The 18,111-nt window shown below is 43.4% G+C and overlaps 1 protein-coding gene across 1 annotated transcript; it reads right to left on the bottom strand.

Annotated features, from left to right (window-relative positions):
- Positions 1–8,453: 8,453 nt before the first annotated feature.
- LOC310856119 (NACHT, LRR and PYD domains-containing protein 3-like) lies at positions 8,454–17,282 on the bottom strand (the record flags this gene model as incomplete). Its single annotated transcript, XM_083761352.1, has 8 exons — positions 8,454–8,651; positions 8,907–8,977; positions 12,391–12,446; positions 13,131–13,304; positions 13,501–13,671; positions 14,332–14,493; positions 14,585–16,298; positions 17,021–17,282. The coding sequence occupies 8 exons, from the start codon at positions 17,280–17,282 to the stop codon at positions 8,454–8,456; spliced, it is 2,808 nt and encodes a 935-aa protein (XP_083617478.1).
- Between the last annotated feature and the right edge of the window lie 829 nt (positions 17,283–18,111).

The raw sequence follows: 18,111 nt of genomic DNA, 5'->3' as shown, positions 1-18,111 counted from the left end.
CATGTTCTCCCCGTGTCCCCTAGGGTATAGGTACCCTCACATGTTCTCCCCGTGTCCCCTAGGGTAGGTACCCTCACATGTTCTCCCCGTGTCCCCTAGGGTAGGTACCCTCACATGTTCTCCCCGTGTCCCCTAGGGTAGGTACCCTCAAATGTTCTCCCCGTGTCCCCTATAGGGTAGGTACCCTCTCATGTTCTCCCCGTGTGTCCTAGGGTAGGTACCCTCACATGTTCTCCCCGTGTCCCCTAGGGTAGGTACCCTCACATGTTCTCCTCATGTCCCCTAGGGTAGGTACCCTCACATGTTCTCCCCGTGTGCCCTATAGGGTAGGTACCCTCAAATGTTCTCCCCGTGTCCCCTAGGGTAGGTACCCTCACATGTTCTCCCCGTGTCCCCTAGGGTAGGTACCCTCACATGTTCTCCCCGTGTCCCCTAGGGTAGGTACCCTCACATGTTCTCCCCGTGTCCCCTAGGGTAGGTACCCTCACATGTTCTCCCCGTGTCCCCTAGGGTATAGGTACCCTCACATGTTCTCCCCGTGTCCCCTAGGGTAGGTACCCTCACATGTTCTCCCCGTGTCCCCTAGCGTAGGTACCCTCACATGTTCTCCCCGTGTCCCCTAGGGTAGGTACCCTCACATGTTCTCCCCGTGTCCCCTAGGGTAGGTACCCTCACATGTTCTCCCCGTGTCCCCTAGGGTATAGGTACCCTCACATGTTCTCCCCGTGTCCCCTAGGGTAGGTACCCTCACATGTTCTCCCCGTGTCCCCTAGGGTAGGTACCCTCACATGTTCTCCCCGTGTCCCCTATAGGGTAGGTACCCTCACATGTTCTCCCCGTGTCCCCTAGGGTAGGTACCCTCACATGTTCTCCCGTGTCCCCTATAGGGTAGGTACCCTCACATGTCCTCCCCGTGTCCCCTAGGGTAGGTACCCTCACATGTTCTCCCCGTGTCCCCTAGGTATAGGTACCCTCACATGTTCTCCTCATGTCCCCTAGGGTAGGTACCCTCACATGTTCTCCCCGTGTCCCCTAGGGTAGGTACCCTCACATGTTCTCCCCGTGTCCCCTAGGGTAGGTACCCTCACATGTTCTCCCCGTGTCCCCTAGGGTAGGTACCCTCACATGTTCTCCCCGTGTCCTCTAGGGCAGGTAACCTCACATGTTCTCCCCATGTCCCCTAGGGTAGGTACCCTCACATGTTCTCCTCATGTCCCCTAGGGTATAGGTACCCTCAAATGTTCTCCCCGTGTCCCCTATAGGGTAGGTACCCTCTCATGTTCTCCCCGTGTCCCCTAGGGTATAGGTACCCTCACATGTTCTCCCCGTGTCCCCTAGGGTAGGTATACCCTCACATGTTCTACCCGTGTCCCCTAGGGTAGGTACCCTCACATGTTCTCCTCATGTCCCCTAGGGTAGGTACCCTCACATGTTCTCCCTGTGTCCCCTAGGGTAGGTACCCTCACATGTTCTCCCCGTGTCCCCTAGGGTAGGTACCCTCACATGTTCTCCCGTGTCCCCTATAGGGTAGGTACCCTCACATGTTCTCCCCGTGTCCCCTAGGGTAGGTACCCTCACATGTTCTCCCCGTGTCCCCTAGGGTAGGTACCCTCACATGTTCTCCCCGTGTCCCCTAGGGTAGGTACCCTCACATGTTCTCCCCGTGTCCCCTAGGGTAGGTACCCTCACATGTTCTCCCTGTGTCCCCTAGGGTAGTAGGTACCCTCACAAAAAACATGCAGTAATCCTGGTCTCTAAAACTGCCTCCCCCTGTCCAGCCGGGGCGCCTGATGGAGGGGAAAGGAACTGGTTGGAATAACGTGTTCCTTCCACGCGCTACATCCAACCAGGGAAACTCCCCCCTGTCAGCTTATAAGAAGCAGCTTGGACTCCTCACGCATTGATGGAAGCATGAGGTCAGTCCGCTGCCCTCCCCAGGTTGGCAGTGGGAGTGTAGTGCCCAGGATTTGATTAGATAACTGACAGTGGATGAAAATAAATGGGTTTCAAAAGTAAATAATTGAAATAGGATTATAGGTTTACTCCTATTGTATATATTAATGTTACTAATTGTCGTTAGTGTTCCGTCTAGCTCTGCTCTTTATTTCTCACCCTTTTCTCTCCACCCCCCCTCTCTCTCTCTCTCTGTTCATTCATGTTGTTCTTTCCTGTTGTGAAAAGCCAACCCAACAGCACGCACGCACGCACGCACGCACGCACGCACGCACGCACGCACGCACGCACGCACGCACGCACGCACAGTGATGTGACCCTGTTGACTCTTACTGCTAAAGTCTGCTTTCATTCAGTTTCTCGCTCTCTCCCACTGAGCCACACGCACGCACACACACACATGCACACAGAGCAGCTTTAACATGTAATCCTTTTACATGTAATCTGTCATCATGCAGCAGTTAATGTGCTTATTTACTGTACTGTGTACTGTATAGGGGTGTAACGATACATTGTAACAGCGATACGATATCACATTATATACATGGTTGATATTGGCCTAAATATAGACGGAGCAGCAGATACAGTTACATCAAAGGTAGGGGAGAGCCGCCACGATTGTAACGCTTCATGGTTGTAACATGAACGTTATCTCTTGATTGGTCAATGCCATCATACAGCAACGTACTCTACGTGCCCAGGAAGTTTGAAGTGTTTACCTTCATCCTACGGGGAGCTAGGCCTATTGGCGAAAAACTGACTTTTTTCAAAAGGCGTATAATTTTACACATGGAGTATAATGTGTGCTACAATTTTTTTCTTTGGTGTTGGTGAATAAAAATCCACATGGATGTCTTCATGCTTATGTTCTTCATTAGTTTGCATCGTGTTTAGACGGAATGCACGTTCATTCTGGTCTGTAGCCTAAGCAACGGCAAACAACAACTTGCAAAAGTGGGCCATTTGTAACATGTTACAAATGGTCCGCTTTCCATTCAATACCATTATATGTAATATTTACATATTTGACATATTGGCCAATATTATATGTTCAGTCAGGTGTCTTCATTACTGAGTGTATTCTAAAATTAGTTTAGGGTTGTATAACATTGTAGCCTACAACTCAATCAATCAAACGTTTGTTTAATCAATGTATTTTCCCATTGAACTGACTCAAACGTCCAAACTGGTACACCCGATACTATTTAATATTTCCCTTATGTTTGATACATTTTCTTATCACATCCATGGTATGAAAACAATGCTATGAGTTGCTTCAATGAAATATAATTGCTTTAAGCTGAAAACGATATGTTTAATGGTGTTTTTTAGCGTTGTTACATTTATCACGCATGATGCCGTTACAATTAATCCGATATGCGCAGCAAATGTAACACTGAAACAGCGTCCACGTTCGGTTTAATAACTCCCGACCTGTTTTATCAAAATAATAACTTGTTTACCCAGGGTAACTGGACTAAGGAAAGGAAAGGTACTATGTTTACCCAGGTTAACTGGACTAAGGAAAGGAAAGGTACTATGTTTACCCAACTGGACTAAGGAAAGGAAAGGTACTATGTTTACCCAGGGTAACTGGACTAAGGAAAGGAAAGGTACTATGTTTACCCAGGGTAACTGGACTAAGGAAAGGAAAGGTACTATATGTTTACCCAGGGTAACTGGACTAAGGAAAGGAAAGGTACTATGTTTACCCAGGGTAACTGGACTAAGGAAAGGAAAGGTACTATGTTTACCCAGGGTAACTGGACTAAGGAAAGGAAAGGTACTATGTTTACCCAGGGTAACTGGACTAAGGAAAGGAAAGGTACTATGTTTACCCAGGTTAACTGGACTAAGGAAAGGAAAGGTACTATGTTTACCCAACTGGACTAAGGAAAGGAAAGGTACTATGTTTACCCATGGTAACTGGACTAAGGAAAGGAAAGGTACCAGGTTTACCCAGGGTAACTGGACTAAGGAAAGGAAAGGTACTATGTTTACCCAGGGTAACTGGACTAAGGAAAGGAAAGGTACTATGTTTACCCAGGGTAACTGGACTAAGGAAAGGAAAGGTACTATGTTTACCCAGGGTAACTGGACTAAGCAAAGGAAAGGTACTATGTTTACCCAGGGTAACTGGACTAAGGAAAGGAAAGGTACTATGTTTACCCAGGGTAACTGGACTAAGGAAAGGAAAGGTACCATGTTTACCCAGGGTAACTGGACTAAGGAAAGGAAAGGAACCATGTTTACCCAGGGTAACTGCATGGACTATAAGCTCAATAACTTGTTTACAGCCAGGCCCTGCTCATAGAACATTTCATGGTAGAGGTTCAATGCCTTGCTCAAGGTCACTTCAGCGGTGGTAATTTTAACGTGCCGGTCCGGGGATACGAACTATAGCGACCTTCACGATATCAAGACCGTTCGGCCACCACTGCCATCAGGGCCCGGTGGTCGGTCTCTCTCTCTCTCTCTCTCTCTCTCTCTCTCTCTCTCTCTCTCTCGTCTGCTGTCTGCCCGCGTATTTTTGTTTTTAATGGGTTTTTTATTTTATATTTTACAGAGGGACAGACAGTAGGCTTTATTTTATATTTTACAGAGGGACAGACAGTAGGCTTTATTTTATATTTTACAGAGGGACAGACAGTAGGCTTTATTTTATATTTTACAGAGGGACAGACAGTAGGCTTTATTTCATATTTTACAGAGGGACAGACAGTAGGCTTTATTTTATATTTTATAGAGGGACAGACAGTAGGCTTTATTTTATATTTTACAGAGGGACAGACAGTAGGCTTTATTTCATATTTTACAGAGGGACAGACAGTAGGCTTTATTTTATATTTTATAGAGGGACAGACAGTAGGCTTTATTTTATATTTTACAGAGGGACAGACAGTAGGCTTTATTTTATATTTTATATTTTACAGAGGGACAGACAGTAGGCTTTATTTTATATTTTATATTTTACAGAGGGACAGACAGTAGGCTTTATTTTATAGAGAGACAGACAGTAGGCTTTATTTTATATTTTACAGAGGGACAGACAGTAGGCTTTATTTTATAGAGAGACAGACAGTAGGCTTTATTTTATATTTTACAGAGGGACAGACAGTAGGCTTTATTTTATATTTTATAGAGGGACAGACAGTAGGCTTTATTTTATATTTTATAGAGGGACAGACAGTAGGCTGGCTGACAGGAAATGGGGGAGTGACATGCAGTAAAGGCCGTCGGGATCGGGAGTCGAACCCGCGGCACTCTGCCAGACTGGGACTATATACCGGCCAAGGTGCCTGGACCGCTGAGCCACGGCCCAGGCCTTATGTACACACAACTTACAGTACATGGATGGACTTTCCTTAATGATTATATCTGGTTAAAGTATTTATTTATGATGTATTTTCTCTATTACAAGTAAGACGCGCAAACGCGGGAAGCGAACGCAGCTCGTGTGTGTGTGGTTGTTGTGTGTGTGTGTGTGTGTGTGTGTGTGTGTGTGTGTGTGTGTGTGTGTGTGCTACAGCTGCGCCCTGTGTGTGTGTGTGTGTGTGTGTGTGTGTGTGTGTGTGTGTGTGCTACAGCTGCGCCCTCTGGTGGCGGGCGGGTGGTGTAACAGCGGGACACACAGACATTCAGCCCTTGCTGTCATAGTAAGTGGCTCACTGCGTTCGCAATTAAGGTTATTTTTGCAGTCAGTTTGTATTGGGGGTGGGGAGGGGCGGGGCGGGGCGAACCTGACGCCTATAAGGATAACAGCGCCACCCCATGTGGTCACAAATTAATTTGACTTTTTGTACTAATTTGGCCCTTACAGTAATCATAAGATGGACGCATTTACTATACTTGAACTGGAAAATGAAGAGACTGTACTTAATAATCAACTTCCCTGAATCCAAATAATTATCACAGCCACAGACGGCGGGCACAACGATGATCTGTCAATCTTTATTTTATAATATATATATATATATATAATTTTTATCCCACGATTTTGTAACCCAGTTTTTTCACCCAGTGCCAATTATCTAATGTAATCCTGGGCCCTCATGCCTCCTTCTATGCATGAGGAGTCCAAGCCGTAACACTCTTAGCCAGTTCTCCATAAAAGTCACATACTTATTGCCAACTCCTCATCTTCACTCTGTAACTTTAAACATAGATTGAGGGCCAGCCTGAAGCTACCCTCTCCACTTGCTTCTAACGTAATGTAGCCTTATTGTGCATACTCAGACATACTCGGACTCAGACACGCGCACACGCGCACACACACACACACACGCACACACACGCACACACACACACACGCACGCACGCACGCACGCACACACGCACACACACAAAAACACACACACTTCACAAGTGTAAATAATGTATTTCTTGTTTTTGTTTTTGTTATTTTCCATAACTATGTTTGATTACTTTGTCTTACTATTTGTTAAATTGTAGGTTTCTTTTCTCACCTGCACACACTTCTCTTTTATTGATGTTACCTTTTTGTACTGTTTTTTATTGTGCAAATAAACGTAAAAAAAAAAGAAGAAAAGCTGCTTCTTTTCACCTGACAGGGGGGCGTTTCCCTGGTTGGACGTAGCGCGTGGAAGGAACACGTTATTCCGACCAGTTCCCTTCCCCTCCAACAGGCGCCCCGGCTGGACAGGGGGAGGTAGTTTTAGAGACCAGGATTACTGCATGTTTTTGTGAGGGTACCTACCCTAGGGGACACGGGGAGAACATGTGAGGGTACCTACCCTATAGGGGACACGGGGAGAACATGTGAGGGTACCTACCCTATAGGGGACACGGGGAGAACATGTGAGGGTACCTACCCTAGGGGACACGGGGAGAACATGTGAGGGTACCTACCCTAGGGGACACGGGGAGAACATGTGAGGGTACCTACCCTAGGGGACACGGGGAGAACATGTGAGGGTACCTACCCTAGGGGACACGGGGAGAACATGTGAGGGTACCTACCCTAGGGGACACGGGGAGAACATGTGAGGGTACCTACCCTAGGGGACACAGGGAGAACATGTGAGGGTACCTACCCTAGGGGACACGGGGAGAACATGCAAACTCCACACAGAAAGGCCCTTTCGCCAACCCCACCTCGGGTATGGGCACTGATGACACGGAAAAAAAACCCCACTTACCGGTAATTTTAATTTCTATTTTAACGCATTCAGGATGGGAACCCCTTCTGGTGTTGTAAGCATTACGTTATACTTTAGCTGTTGAAAAATAGCTGATCGACAAGCTTGTATAGCGGCACTCGGTGCCGCGCTACGAGCTTGTAGATCTGCTATATTTTTTTAACCTTGAAAATGTGGCGCATGATCTTTGAATATATATTCTTTCAGAGCGAACATTTTTAACTCAAATCTTTGCTTCTGGGAGGGGGGGGGGGTCCATGGAACAACATATTTCCAGATGGGGGTCGGAGGCCAATTACATATAGGGTCCTTAACCCATTTTGGTGTTAGCATCATGTTATGCTTTAGCTATTTAAAAATAGCAGATCTACAAGCTCATAGCGCGCCACCGAGTGGCGCGCTATGAGCTTGTAGGTCTGCTATTTTTGAAAAATCGAAGAGCGACTGACATAGAAGACATTTTTAGAATCTGATCTCAAGTCAGAATGAAAACTGTCAGGATGTAGAAGACATTTTTAGAATCTGATCTCAGGTCAGAATGGGTTAACATTCATGAAATAGTTGAAATAGAAATAGTTGACCACTGATGTAGAAAATATAGGTTTTTCAGGATTTAAGAAGAACTTTTTCAGAATCTGCTCCAAGTCCTAAATGGGTTAATAAATGAACAGCAAATAGCCGTTAAACATCTCTATAGAAGTTATTACATTATAACAATAAAGACAAAGCAAAATTCAATTCAATGAAAGTTTTTAATATACATATATTTTCCCTTTCTGTATTTCTTGAGTACATTTAACTCCAAACAGAAGTATATTTTACAACAGGGGTTCTCAAAGTGGCTCTAAAATGATACTTTTAATTTACAGAATGCACCGAGGCGTTCAGAACAATATGCATACAAATATCACTTGTTTAACTTCAGTTCAAATGTCATTTTGGTCCAACATTCTGATTAAATAGTGAAAAGCTGAATGCAGTGAAAACTGCAGATTCACAACTCGTCACAACATGTTGTGAGCTTGTAGATCTTTTGCCCCCCCCCCCTCTTCTTCTATGAAATACTACTAATAATAATAATAATATAATCAATCATTACATCAATAGACACTGAGGAGCCTCTGTGTGTGCGCCCTGGTAGGGGGCAGGACTGGGACACGTCTATACAGTACTACTAACGTAGCTCCTCCTCTATCTGACTCACAGAGACACTGAGGAGTCAGTCAACCTATATATATTATACTGGACCTATATACATTATACTGGACCTATATACATTATACTGGACCTATATACATTATGCTACATACTGTACATGTAGCTCCTCCTCCTCTATCTGACTCACAGAGACACTGAGGAGTCAGTGTAGCACCAGAACCCAACATACAGAGGTCCAGTGAACGTGGAGTGGAATGTGTGCAGGTGTGTGAGGTTGTCAGAGGACACTGTGTAGAAGGACACAGTGCCAGCAGCATGGTCTAGATACACTGCTACTCTATTGGAGGAGGAGGAGGGACTGACAGGGAGGGCAGTCTGCTTCTTATTGTGCCTCACACAGTTCCTTTTATTAACACCATCACAGTTCAGACTCCATGATTTATTATTGAATCCAAACCCACTGTCATCACCCTGTCTGGTGACATCACTGTGTGTCAATGCTACAACAACATCTCCACTACACTGTACCTCACAGTAACAGCGTCCAGTCAGTTCCTCTCTACACAGCACCTGACGGCTGTCCTTAAATCTGTGTGGATGAAGAGGATAGTTCTGGTCCTCTTCCACCCATCTCACCTTCCTGTTGTTCTCAGACAGAGAGAGGTATCTGCCTGCTGTGTTTGGATCCAGAGTGAGTTCACACACATCTGATGAGAAGAACAACACAATACAGCACCAGTTTACAATCACACATCATCATAATCATAATCATCATAATCATAATCATAATCATAATAAGGGTAATAAATAATGATAATAATACAAAAAACAAAAAAACAAAAGGCAGCAGCGGCAGCGGCAGCGGCAGCGGCAGCAGCGGCGTGTGTGTGTGGGGGGGGGGGGGGTGAGGGGGGTTGTGAACGTGTGTGTGTGTGGGGGGGGGGGTTGTGTGTGTGTGTGTGTGTGTGTGTGTGGGGGGGGGGGGGGTTGTGTGTGTGTGTGTGTGTGTGTGGGGGGGGGGGTTGAGGGGGGGTTGTGTACGTGTGTGTGTGTGTGTGTGTTTGTGTATATTTGTGTTTGTGTATATTTGTGTATATATATTTGTTTGTGTGTGGGGGGGGGGGGTTACTTTAAACATTATTTGAATCATTATTACTATTGAGAAATAGCAGGGAATAGCATTGAGAAATAGCAGATCCACAAGCGCGACATCCGGTGCCGCGCTACGAGCTTGTAGATCTGCTATTTTTGAATAATCGTGGGCAAATCTTTGACTATATATTATTTCACAGCAAATATCTTTGCTTCTGGGGGGTCCCTGGAACAACATATTTTCAGAAGGGGGTCGGTGATCAATATATAATCTTTGGGGTCCTTGACATGAAATAGTTTGAGAACCACTGATATAGATATGTGCTATTTTAGCTATTTGTTATGAACGTTCAATCTCACCTCTGACACTGTGAAAAATAAAATAAATGTGATTACCGAGCTAAAATACTAGAATTGGGAAAATATTTAATTAACTGAAATAGAAAAACTAATGAGGCTATAGTGTTGATTTTGACAGCAAATTTTGATTTAGTCTTTTGAATAAAACAATATTTCGTTTTAGTCTCATTTTAGTCACCTGAAATGTTGGTGTTAGTCTAGTTTTAACTTTTAGTCAACTAAATATCATACAATTTTAGTCGACTAACTCTACAGTTGATTTAGTCGACTAAAATGTATTTTGGCGTCGTAATGACTGATTTTACACTTGGTTGCATGCTGAAAATAGCCGACCTACAAGCTCGCTGACTGACTGACTGACTGACTGACTGACTGACTGAAAATAATGTAAATGTATGTACAACTAACTAACTAAATGAAATAAATAAAACAAATACATAAAGAAAATGGATGAAACAAATTAACTGCTATTTTGACCAAGGTTTTTATAGTAAACTAAAACTAACAAAATAATCTTTGTCTTTATCTAGCAAAAATACCCAACAATGTGTCGCAATGCAAAAATAGCCAACAATGTGTCACAATTGCTTGTAGATCTGCTATTTTAGCTATTTTTTTCTTAACTCGTTCAATCTCACCTCTGACAAATAGCCAATGATTACTGAAAAATTTGATTCGCGAACAAAATATAAAACTAGAATTGGAAAAGGTTAACTGAAATAGAAAAACTAATGACAGCTAATTTTGATTTAGTTTCAGTCATAGTCTTTTGAATAGACCTTCATTTTAATTTAGTTTTAGTCAGTCTTTTGAATATGCCTACATTACTGTTTCCTGTCAATCTCTACTGTATATCCAATGAAAGGTCAGAAAGTAGATCTACAAGCTCACAACGTGTTTGTTTCAAACCAACAAACCATCCTCTGCTTTGAATGGTAACAGGACTGTAATGCCCACAGGTGACAGCTAGAGGGCACATCATGCCCATGACAGACGGTTATATGGTGACTTGATTACAGTCAGTCTTGTGATTAGTTTCCACAAGTGTCCGTAGCACTTGCCCTAGCCTGGACGACCTTACAGGCGTATGCAAAGGCTCAACTCATACAATTTAGATAGCATTTTATGTAGACATATAGCACTCTATAGTGTATACGCATAAAGTTTCATTATATCTATATTCCACTGTTAGACGGATGTGAGGTTCTTAGCTTACGTTTGATTATTGATGTCTATATGTATTTTAGCATGTGTTGTTCTTGCTTACTGTAAATCACTCTGGATTAAGAGCGTCTGATAAATGACTACATTAAATTGTGATTGGAGGCATGTTTGTGTTAATATCACATACTGTATTAGTCTACACGTTATGGTTATCATCTTTATTCATAGAAGGATGTGAATGAGTTAATGATGTCACATACTGTATTAGTCTACACCAGGGCTGGGCAACTATGACGATGGCGAGGGCCACTATATTTCCACACTCACTCCAGAGGGCCACATTGCAATATTACTGCCATAGCAAAAAATAGCCGATCTACAAGCTCAAAATGTGCATGCCGCACTGCGCTTGAGCTTGTAGATCAGCTATTTTTGCTATATTTTAACTGAAATCCTGGATATCTTTTTGCTATTTTTGAATTGGAATCCTGAAAAGTAACAAATTTATTTAATTTCAAATGCAGTTATATAGTTATGTTGGATTTCGAAGACATTTGTAGAATCTGGTCTCAGGTCTGGGCCTGGAACACACCTGTGTCACCTTATAGCTTTTAACCACTAACCATTATTTAAAACTTTAGCTATTGAGAAATAGCAGATCTACAAGCTCGTAGCGTGGCACTCGGTCACGAGCCTGTAGATGTGCTAATTGTCCAAAATATAAATAAAGTTATAAATAAAATAATTATAAAATAAATGTGATTACCGAGCTAAATAACTAAAATTAGGAAGATATTTGATTAACTGAAATAGAAAAACTAATATACTCTACAGTTGATTTAGTCGACTAAAATGTATTTTGGCGGACCTTGATGGCGTCATATAATATGCTGAAAATAGCACATCTACAAGCTCACAATGCGTTACACAACGCGTTGTGAGCTTGTAGATCAGCTATTTTCAGCATGCAACCAAGCATAAAACAACTGACTGACTGACTGACTGACTGACGGACGGACTAAAACAAATGTAAATGTATGTACAACTGACTAACTAACTAACTAAATTATTAAATTATATAAATTTGATTTCCGAGCTAAATTTAAAACTAGAATTGGGGAAAGTATTTCATTATCTGAAATAGAAAAACGAATGAGGCTATAGTGTTGATTTTGACAGATTTTTTTTATTTAGTTTTAGTCATAGTCTTTTTAATATATGCCTTCATTATAATTTAGTTTTAGTCACATTTTAGTCACCTGAAAGGTTTTAGTCTAGTTTTAGTCGACTACATATCATAAGATTTTAGTCGACTAAATCTACAGCTGATTTAGTCGACTAAAATGGGTTCTTTTTGGCGGGCCTTGATGGTGTCGTAATGGCTGTGCACTATAGCATGGACGACCTTACAGGCCTATGCAAAGGCTCAACCTATGACATTTAGATAGCATTCTATGTAGACATAGATGGATGATTGAATAAATAAAACAGAATAGAAACATACTTATCGTGCTCTTCTTCACTCCTGGTATCAGCCTGCAAACTCCACCGTGGTCCACACTGAAGTTGGAGGAGAGACAAAGTCACACCTGAATATTCTCTATGATAATATAAACAATGATTGATAATGACTTTACACCATTAAACACGAAACAATACAGAACAGCATCACAGTATGATTGAGAACATTGTTCTGATCAAAATGTTGTGTTGGTCTTTGTCAGTGGCGTGCACAGACATTTAGCGGGGCAGGTGCTCAAGTGAAAAAAGGGCACCTTGTGCAGCGCGTGGAACCGGCCGGTTGCCTTAATAGTGTGAGATTTATAGATTTTGGGGCCTAAATAATATATTAGAAGCTTTTTATCAAGAATTGATCAATGTCACCATGGTCCACATACTATACTGTACAGTGTACACTGTACAATCTTTTTTTTTTAAGGGTTTTGTTTTTGGGGGGGGTTCCAAAAGGGCACATTGCCAAAAGGGCAGGGAGTGCTCTAGCACGCCCTAGTGTCTATCTGTGCACGCCACTGGTATTTGTCTCACGCACACACAGCCTCCGGCTGCCAGAGTTGAACTGACTAACTTATTTATTTGTTATCAAATGTTTGTTTTATTTTAGACAAAACATTATGAATGAATATAACTGACTAACATATTTCTATGTGATGTCTGGTGTTTACACGTGGTCTGAGTAGACACACACATGCATGCACGCACGCACGCACAGAAAGTCTCTCATACCTAAGAGTGTCCAGTTTACAGCGTGGATCCGTCACAACAGCAGTGAGCATCGCTTCGCCTGCTTCTCCTGGATGATTGAAGGTCAAGTCCAACTCTCTCAAATGGGAAGGGTTGGAGCGCAGAGCTGAGGTCAGAGAAGTACAGCCTTTCTCTGTGACTAGACATCCTGACAAACTGCACGCGCGCACACACACACACACACACACACACACACACACACACACACACACACACACACACACACACACACACACACACACACACACACACACACACACACACACACACAGTGAGAAGTTTCAAAATGTTACATTCTGTTCCATTGAATTTATAAACGTATTAGGTTATATTTAAACACAGTTATACTCACTTGAGAGTCTCCAACATGCAGTGTGGACTCCCCAGTCCCTCAGCCAGAAGGTGGATTCCAGAGTCCTGAAGGTCATTATTGCTCAGGTCAACTTCTCTCAAACTAGAGCTGGAGCTGAGGACTGACGATAACTCCTTACAGCAACTCTCTGACAGGTTACAGCCACTCAGCCTGAAGAAACATAAAGCATTTCTCTATTAGATTTTCTGTTAAATAAAGATAATTTAATATATGAAATGTATCCAGTTATCAGTGAACCTACAGAGCTTTATTGGATAGGTAAAAATATACCGGTAATACATTTTACAAGCAAAACAAGCAGCACAAGATTTACGTTGTTATTTGTTATTTTGTATATATATATATATATATATAATATATATATATATATATATATATATATATATATATATATATATATATATATATATATATATATATATAAATAATATTATATATATATAAACATTAGTTAATATACATTTCTTGCTTCTGACAAAATACTGCATGATATGAGAAATTTTAACCCAAAGTCCAGAAGTGTATGATGCAAAAATGCATTGAATGTAGTGGTAGAGCATTTCTTTATTAGATGTTCTGTTCTTTCTTTCTTAATTTCTTTCTTATTTTTTATACACATTAATATACATTTCTGGCTTGTGACAAAATGGTAACTGCAGGATATTATGAGGAGAACTTAACCAAAGTCCAGAAGTGTCTTATCAATGCAAAACTCCATTGAATGAGTAGTGCCAATGACATTGGAATGACCCGACAATATGGCATATTAGAAATGTATTAGGTTTTATTTAAACGCAAAGTTATACTGACTTGAGAGTCTCCAACATGCTCCCCAGTCCCTCAGCCAGAAGGTGGACTCCAGAGTCCTGAAGGTCATTATTGCTCAGGTCAACTTCTCTCAAACTAGAGCTGGAGCTGAGAGCTGACGATAACTCCTTACAGCATCTCACTGACAGGTTACAGCCACTCAGCCTGAAGAAACATAAAGCATTTCTTTATTAGAATTTCTGTTAAATAAAGATCATATAATATATGAAATGTATCCAGTTATCAGTGAACCTACAGAGCTTTATTGGAGGCTTGGAGCACGGGCAGCAGCCCCAGAAGAGCCTCCTCTGAAGCAGAGTATTTCTTCAGGTCAAACACGTCCAGCTCCTTTTCTGAAGACAGCAACACGAAAACCAGAGCTGACCACTGAGCAGGAGTGAGCTTGTCTGTGGAGAGACGTCCTGACGTCAGGTACTGTTGGATGTCCTCCTCCAGAGAATGATCATTCAGCTCATTCAGACAGTGGAACAGATTGATGCTTCTCTCTGGAGATGGATTCTCTCTGATCTTCTCCTTGATGTATTTGATGGTTTTATCATTGGTCTGGAAGCTTTCTTCTTTCTGTATCAGCGGCGTTTCTAGGAGTTTCTGATTGGTCTCCAAAGAGAGGCCCAGCAGGAAACGCAGGAACAAGTCCAGGTGTCCGTTTGGACTCTGTAAGGCCTTGTTTACAGCACTTTTGTAGAGGTGATGAATCTTGGATTTGAATTTCCGTCCAAATGACTTGGGCATCTTGGAGGTTGAGAGTAGGTTGTCACCAGTGTTGATGAAAGTGGTGAGGACGTGGAGGGCAGCCAGAAACTCCTGAACACTCAGATGGACAAAGCAGTACATCTTTTTCTTGTACACTCCACGTATCTCTCCAAATAACTGTGTGAACACTTCTGAGTACTTTACTGCATCTCTGATATCCATGCCAGATGCTTTCAGGTCTCCTTCATAGAAGATCAGGATTCCTTTCTTCAGCTGTTCAAAAGCCAGTCTCCCCAGAAACTGAAGGGGCCGGCCATCATCTGTACGGAGTATGGAGTGATTCAGCATGAAGTGGAGGTACATGGTGGTCTGGGTCTTTGGCAGCGCTCCTTCCTTATCTGTCTTCAAAATGTCTTCCATAACGTTAGAAGTGATCCAACAGCAGATCGGGATGTGACACATGATGTGGATGCTTCGGGATCTCTGGATGTGTGAGTAGATTTTACTGGCCAGCTGCTCATCAGTGAATCTCTTGAAGAAGTATTCCTTCTTCTGGGGGTCTTTGAACCCTCTCACCTCTGTCACCCTGTCAACCCTGTCAAGAGGGATCTGGTCGGCGGCTGCAGGTCGTGAGGTTATCCAGAATTTAGCTTTTGGAAGCAAGTTTCCCCTGAGGAGGTTTGTCAGGAGCACGTGCACTGTGGTTGGCTTCATCGGATCAGTCCATTTCACAGTTTCCGGGAAACATAGAGGTGGCCTACATTCATCCAATCCATCAAAGATGAACACAATCTTGCACTGTTCGAAGGTGCAGATACTTATCTTCTTGGTTTCACTAAAAAAGTGATGAAGAAGTCCCTCCATGCTGTACTCTTTCTTCTCCATCATCTCCAAATTCAACTCTCGGAAAGTGAATGGAAACACAAAGTCGATATGCGGGTTGGCTTTGTCTTCTGCCCAGTTCAGAGCGAACTTCTGAGCTAGTACTGATTTACCAATGCCGGCCACTCCCGTCATCATGGCTGTTTTGATGTGTAAAGGTTCCACTATGTCGTCCATGTTGATTGGCGTTTCTGGTCCGGTTGTTTTCCTGTACGTCAACTCAATCTGCTTGATCTCATGTTCTTTATTGACCTGTCCACTGCCTCCCACTGTGATGTAGACCTCTGTGTAGAGATCAACCTGTCTGTTTTCTCCATGTTCAAGTCTCATCTTCAGATTAGACTTGATCTCTTGTCGACACAGAGCAAGAGTTTCTAAAGGACCAAAGACAAGATGACATCATTAAGTGTTTGTTATAGAACGTGGTCCTCATATCGGTGTTGTTTTCGTTAACGTTAAAAGCCAATTTCTCATGACGAAGTCACGATGACAAGCTAAACATGACTAAAATATCACTAGATTAATGTGCGTTTTCAAAAACTGTATTGGGTGTTATACCAGACGTTCCAAAATGCATGAAATGCTGTTCAAAATATTACACAGATATTATGTCAATGGTGGCCAATCATAGGGAAGGTTCTCTTTACACAGGCTAAAAAGCCTGGCTGACAGGCTGGCCGACAGGCTGACAGGCTGGCTGACAGGCTGACAGGCTGGCTGACAGGCTGACAGGCTCGCTGACAGGCTGACAGGCTGGCCGACAGGCTGACAGGCTGGCCGACAGGCTGGCTGACAGGCTGACAGGCTCGCTGACAGGCTGGCTGACAGCAGTAATGCCCAGCCCTAGTTTGACACGTCACATGCTACTTAAAGCATGATGACATTTAGAACATTTTGCCTTATAATGGTTGTATGGTATACCAACTTTCAGCAGCTGTGAAAAATTCCCCTAGGGTGGTTGAATATAAACCAATGTGGGATATGTTAGTAGACACCTTTACAAACACATTGGTGAGGAAAATTCTTGGTAAGAAATGTATTCCCAGATTGTATTAATATCCCCTGACTATAGTATATATACCATGTCTTCACCTACCTTTGGTTTGGTTCTCCTGTAGATCAGTCATTTTGACCTTCTTCATCTTCAGGACAGTCTCCACGATCTGAGTTGCATGAGTAGTGTAGTTCTGCACGATCAGATCCACTGTCTTCATCCTGTCAGCGTCTTCCAGGTCGCATATTTGGAGCGGCTTCCGGCCTTCAACATGAACATGCATCAGATGCCACTTGAACTCCTTAAACTCTTCTTTTGACAGATCGTTGAGAGTTGTCAAGATACCTTCCTTAAGTCCATCCATGGTTTATTCCTAACACAAACAGAAAGCTCTGGGTATGAAAATATTGATCACAAGCTGTAGTTAATGTTACAAAAAAGAGAAAATATATATAAATATAAAACAATATGTCTCTGGTAGGCTGACACTCCTAGCTGCAGGTCATGGTACAAACAGACTTTCTGTGCTGAAACGGACGGTACCTCTGAGGGCCCCTAGGGGTCCCGGACCCCCTATTGTAGATGGGGTCCCGGACCCCCCGTTGAAGACCCCTGGTACCTCTGAGGGCCCCTAGCGGTCCCGGACCCCTATTGAAGATGGGGTCCCGGACCCCCCGTTGAAGACCCCTGGTACCTCTGAGGGCCCCTAGTGGTCCTGGACCCCCTGTTGAAGACCCCTGGTACCTCTGAGGGCCCCTAGTGGTCCTGGACCCCCTATTGAAGATGGGGTCCTGGACCCCCTGTTGAAGACCCCTGGTACCTCTGAGGGCCCCTAGGGGTCCCGGACCCCCTGTTGAAGACCCCTGGTACCTCTGAGGGCCCCTAGGGGTCCCGGACCCCCTGTTGAAGACCCCTGGTACCTCTGAGGGCCCCTAGCGGTCCCGGACCCCCTATTGAAGATGGGGTCCCGGACCCCCTATTGAAGACCCCTGGTATACCTCTGAGGGCCCCTAGGGGTCCCGGACCCCCTGTTGAAGACCCCTGCCTCAGCCTATATGCTATTTGTCCAGAGAATGGATGAAGGCTGAGTGGTTGAGCTGAGACTCTGGCAACTGGTTGCCACGGTAACAACACAACCACTTCCTCACTGTCACAAGTGACCTTTGGGGGTCATTTTAAGGTCTACTCTGGCT

This window comes from Protomyctophum parallelum, assembly GCF_964188405.1.
Source record: "Protomyctophum parallelum genome assembly, chromosome: 3".
Taxonomy (NCBI): domain Eukaryota; kingdom Metazoa; phylum Chordata; class Actinopteri; order Myctophiformes; family Myctophidae; genus Protomyctophum; species Protomyctophum parallelum.
This window is presented reverse-complemented; position numbering and strand designations above follow the sequence as displayed.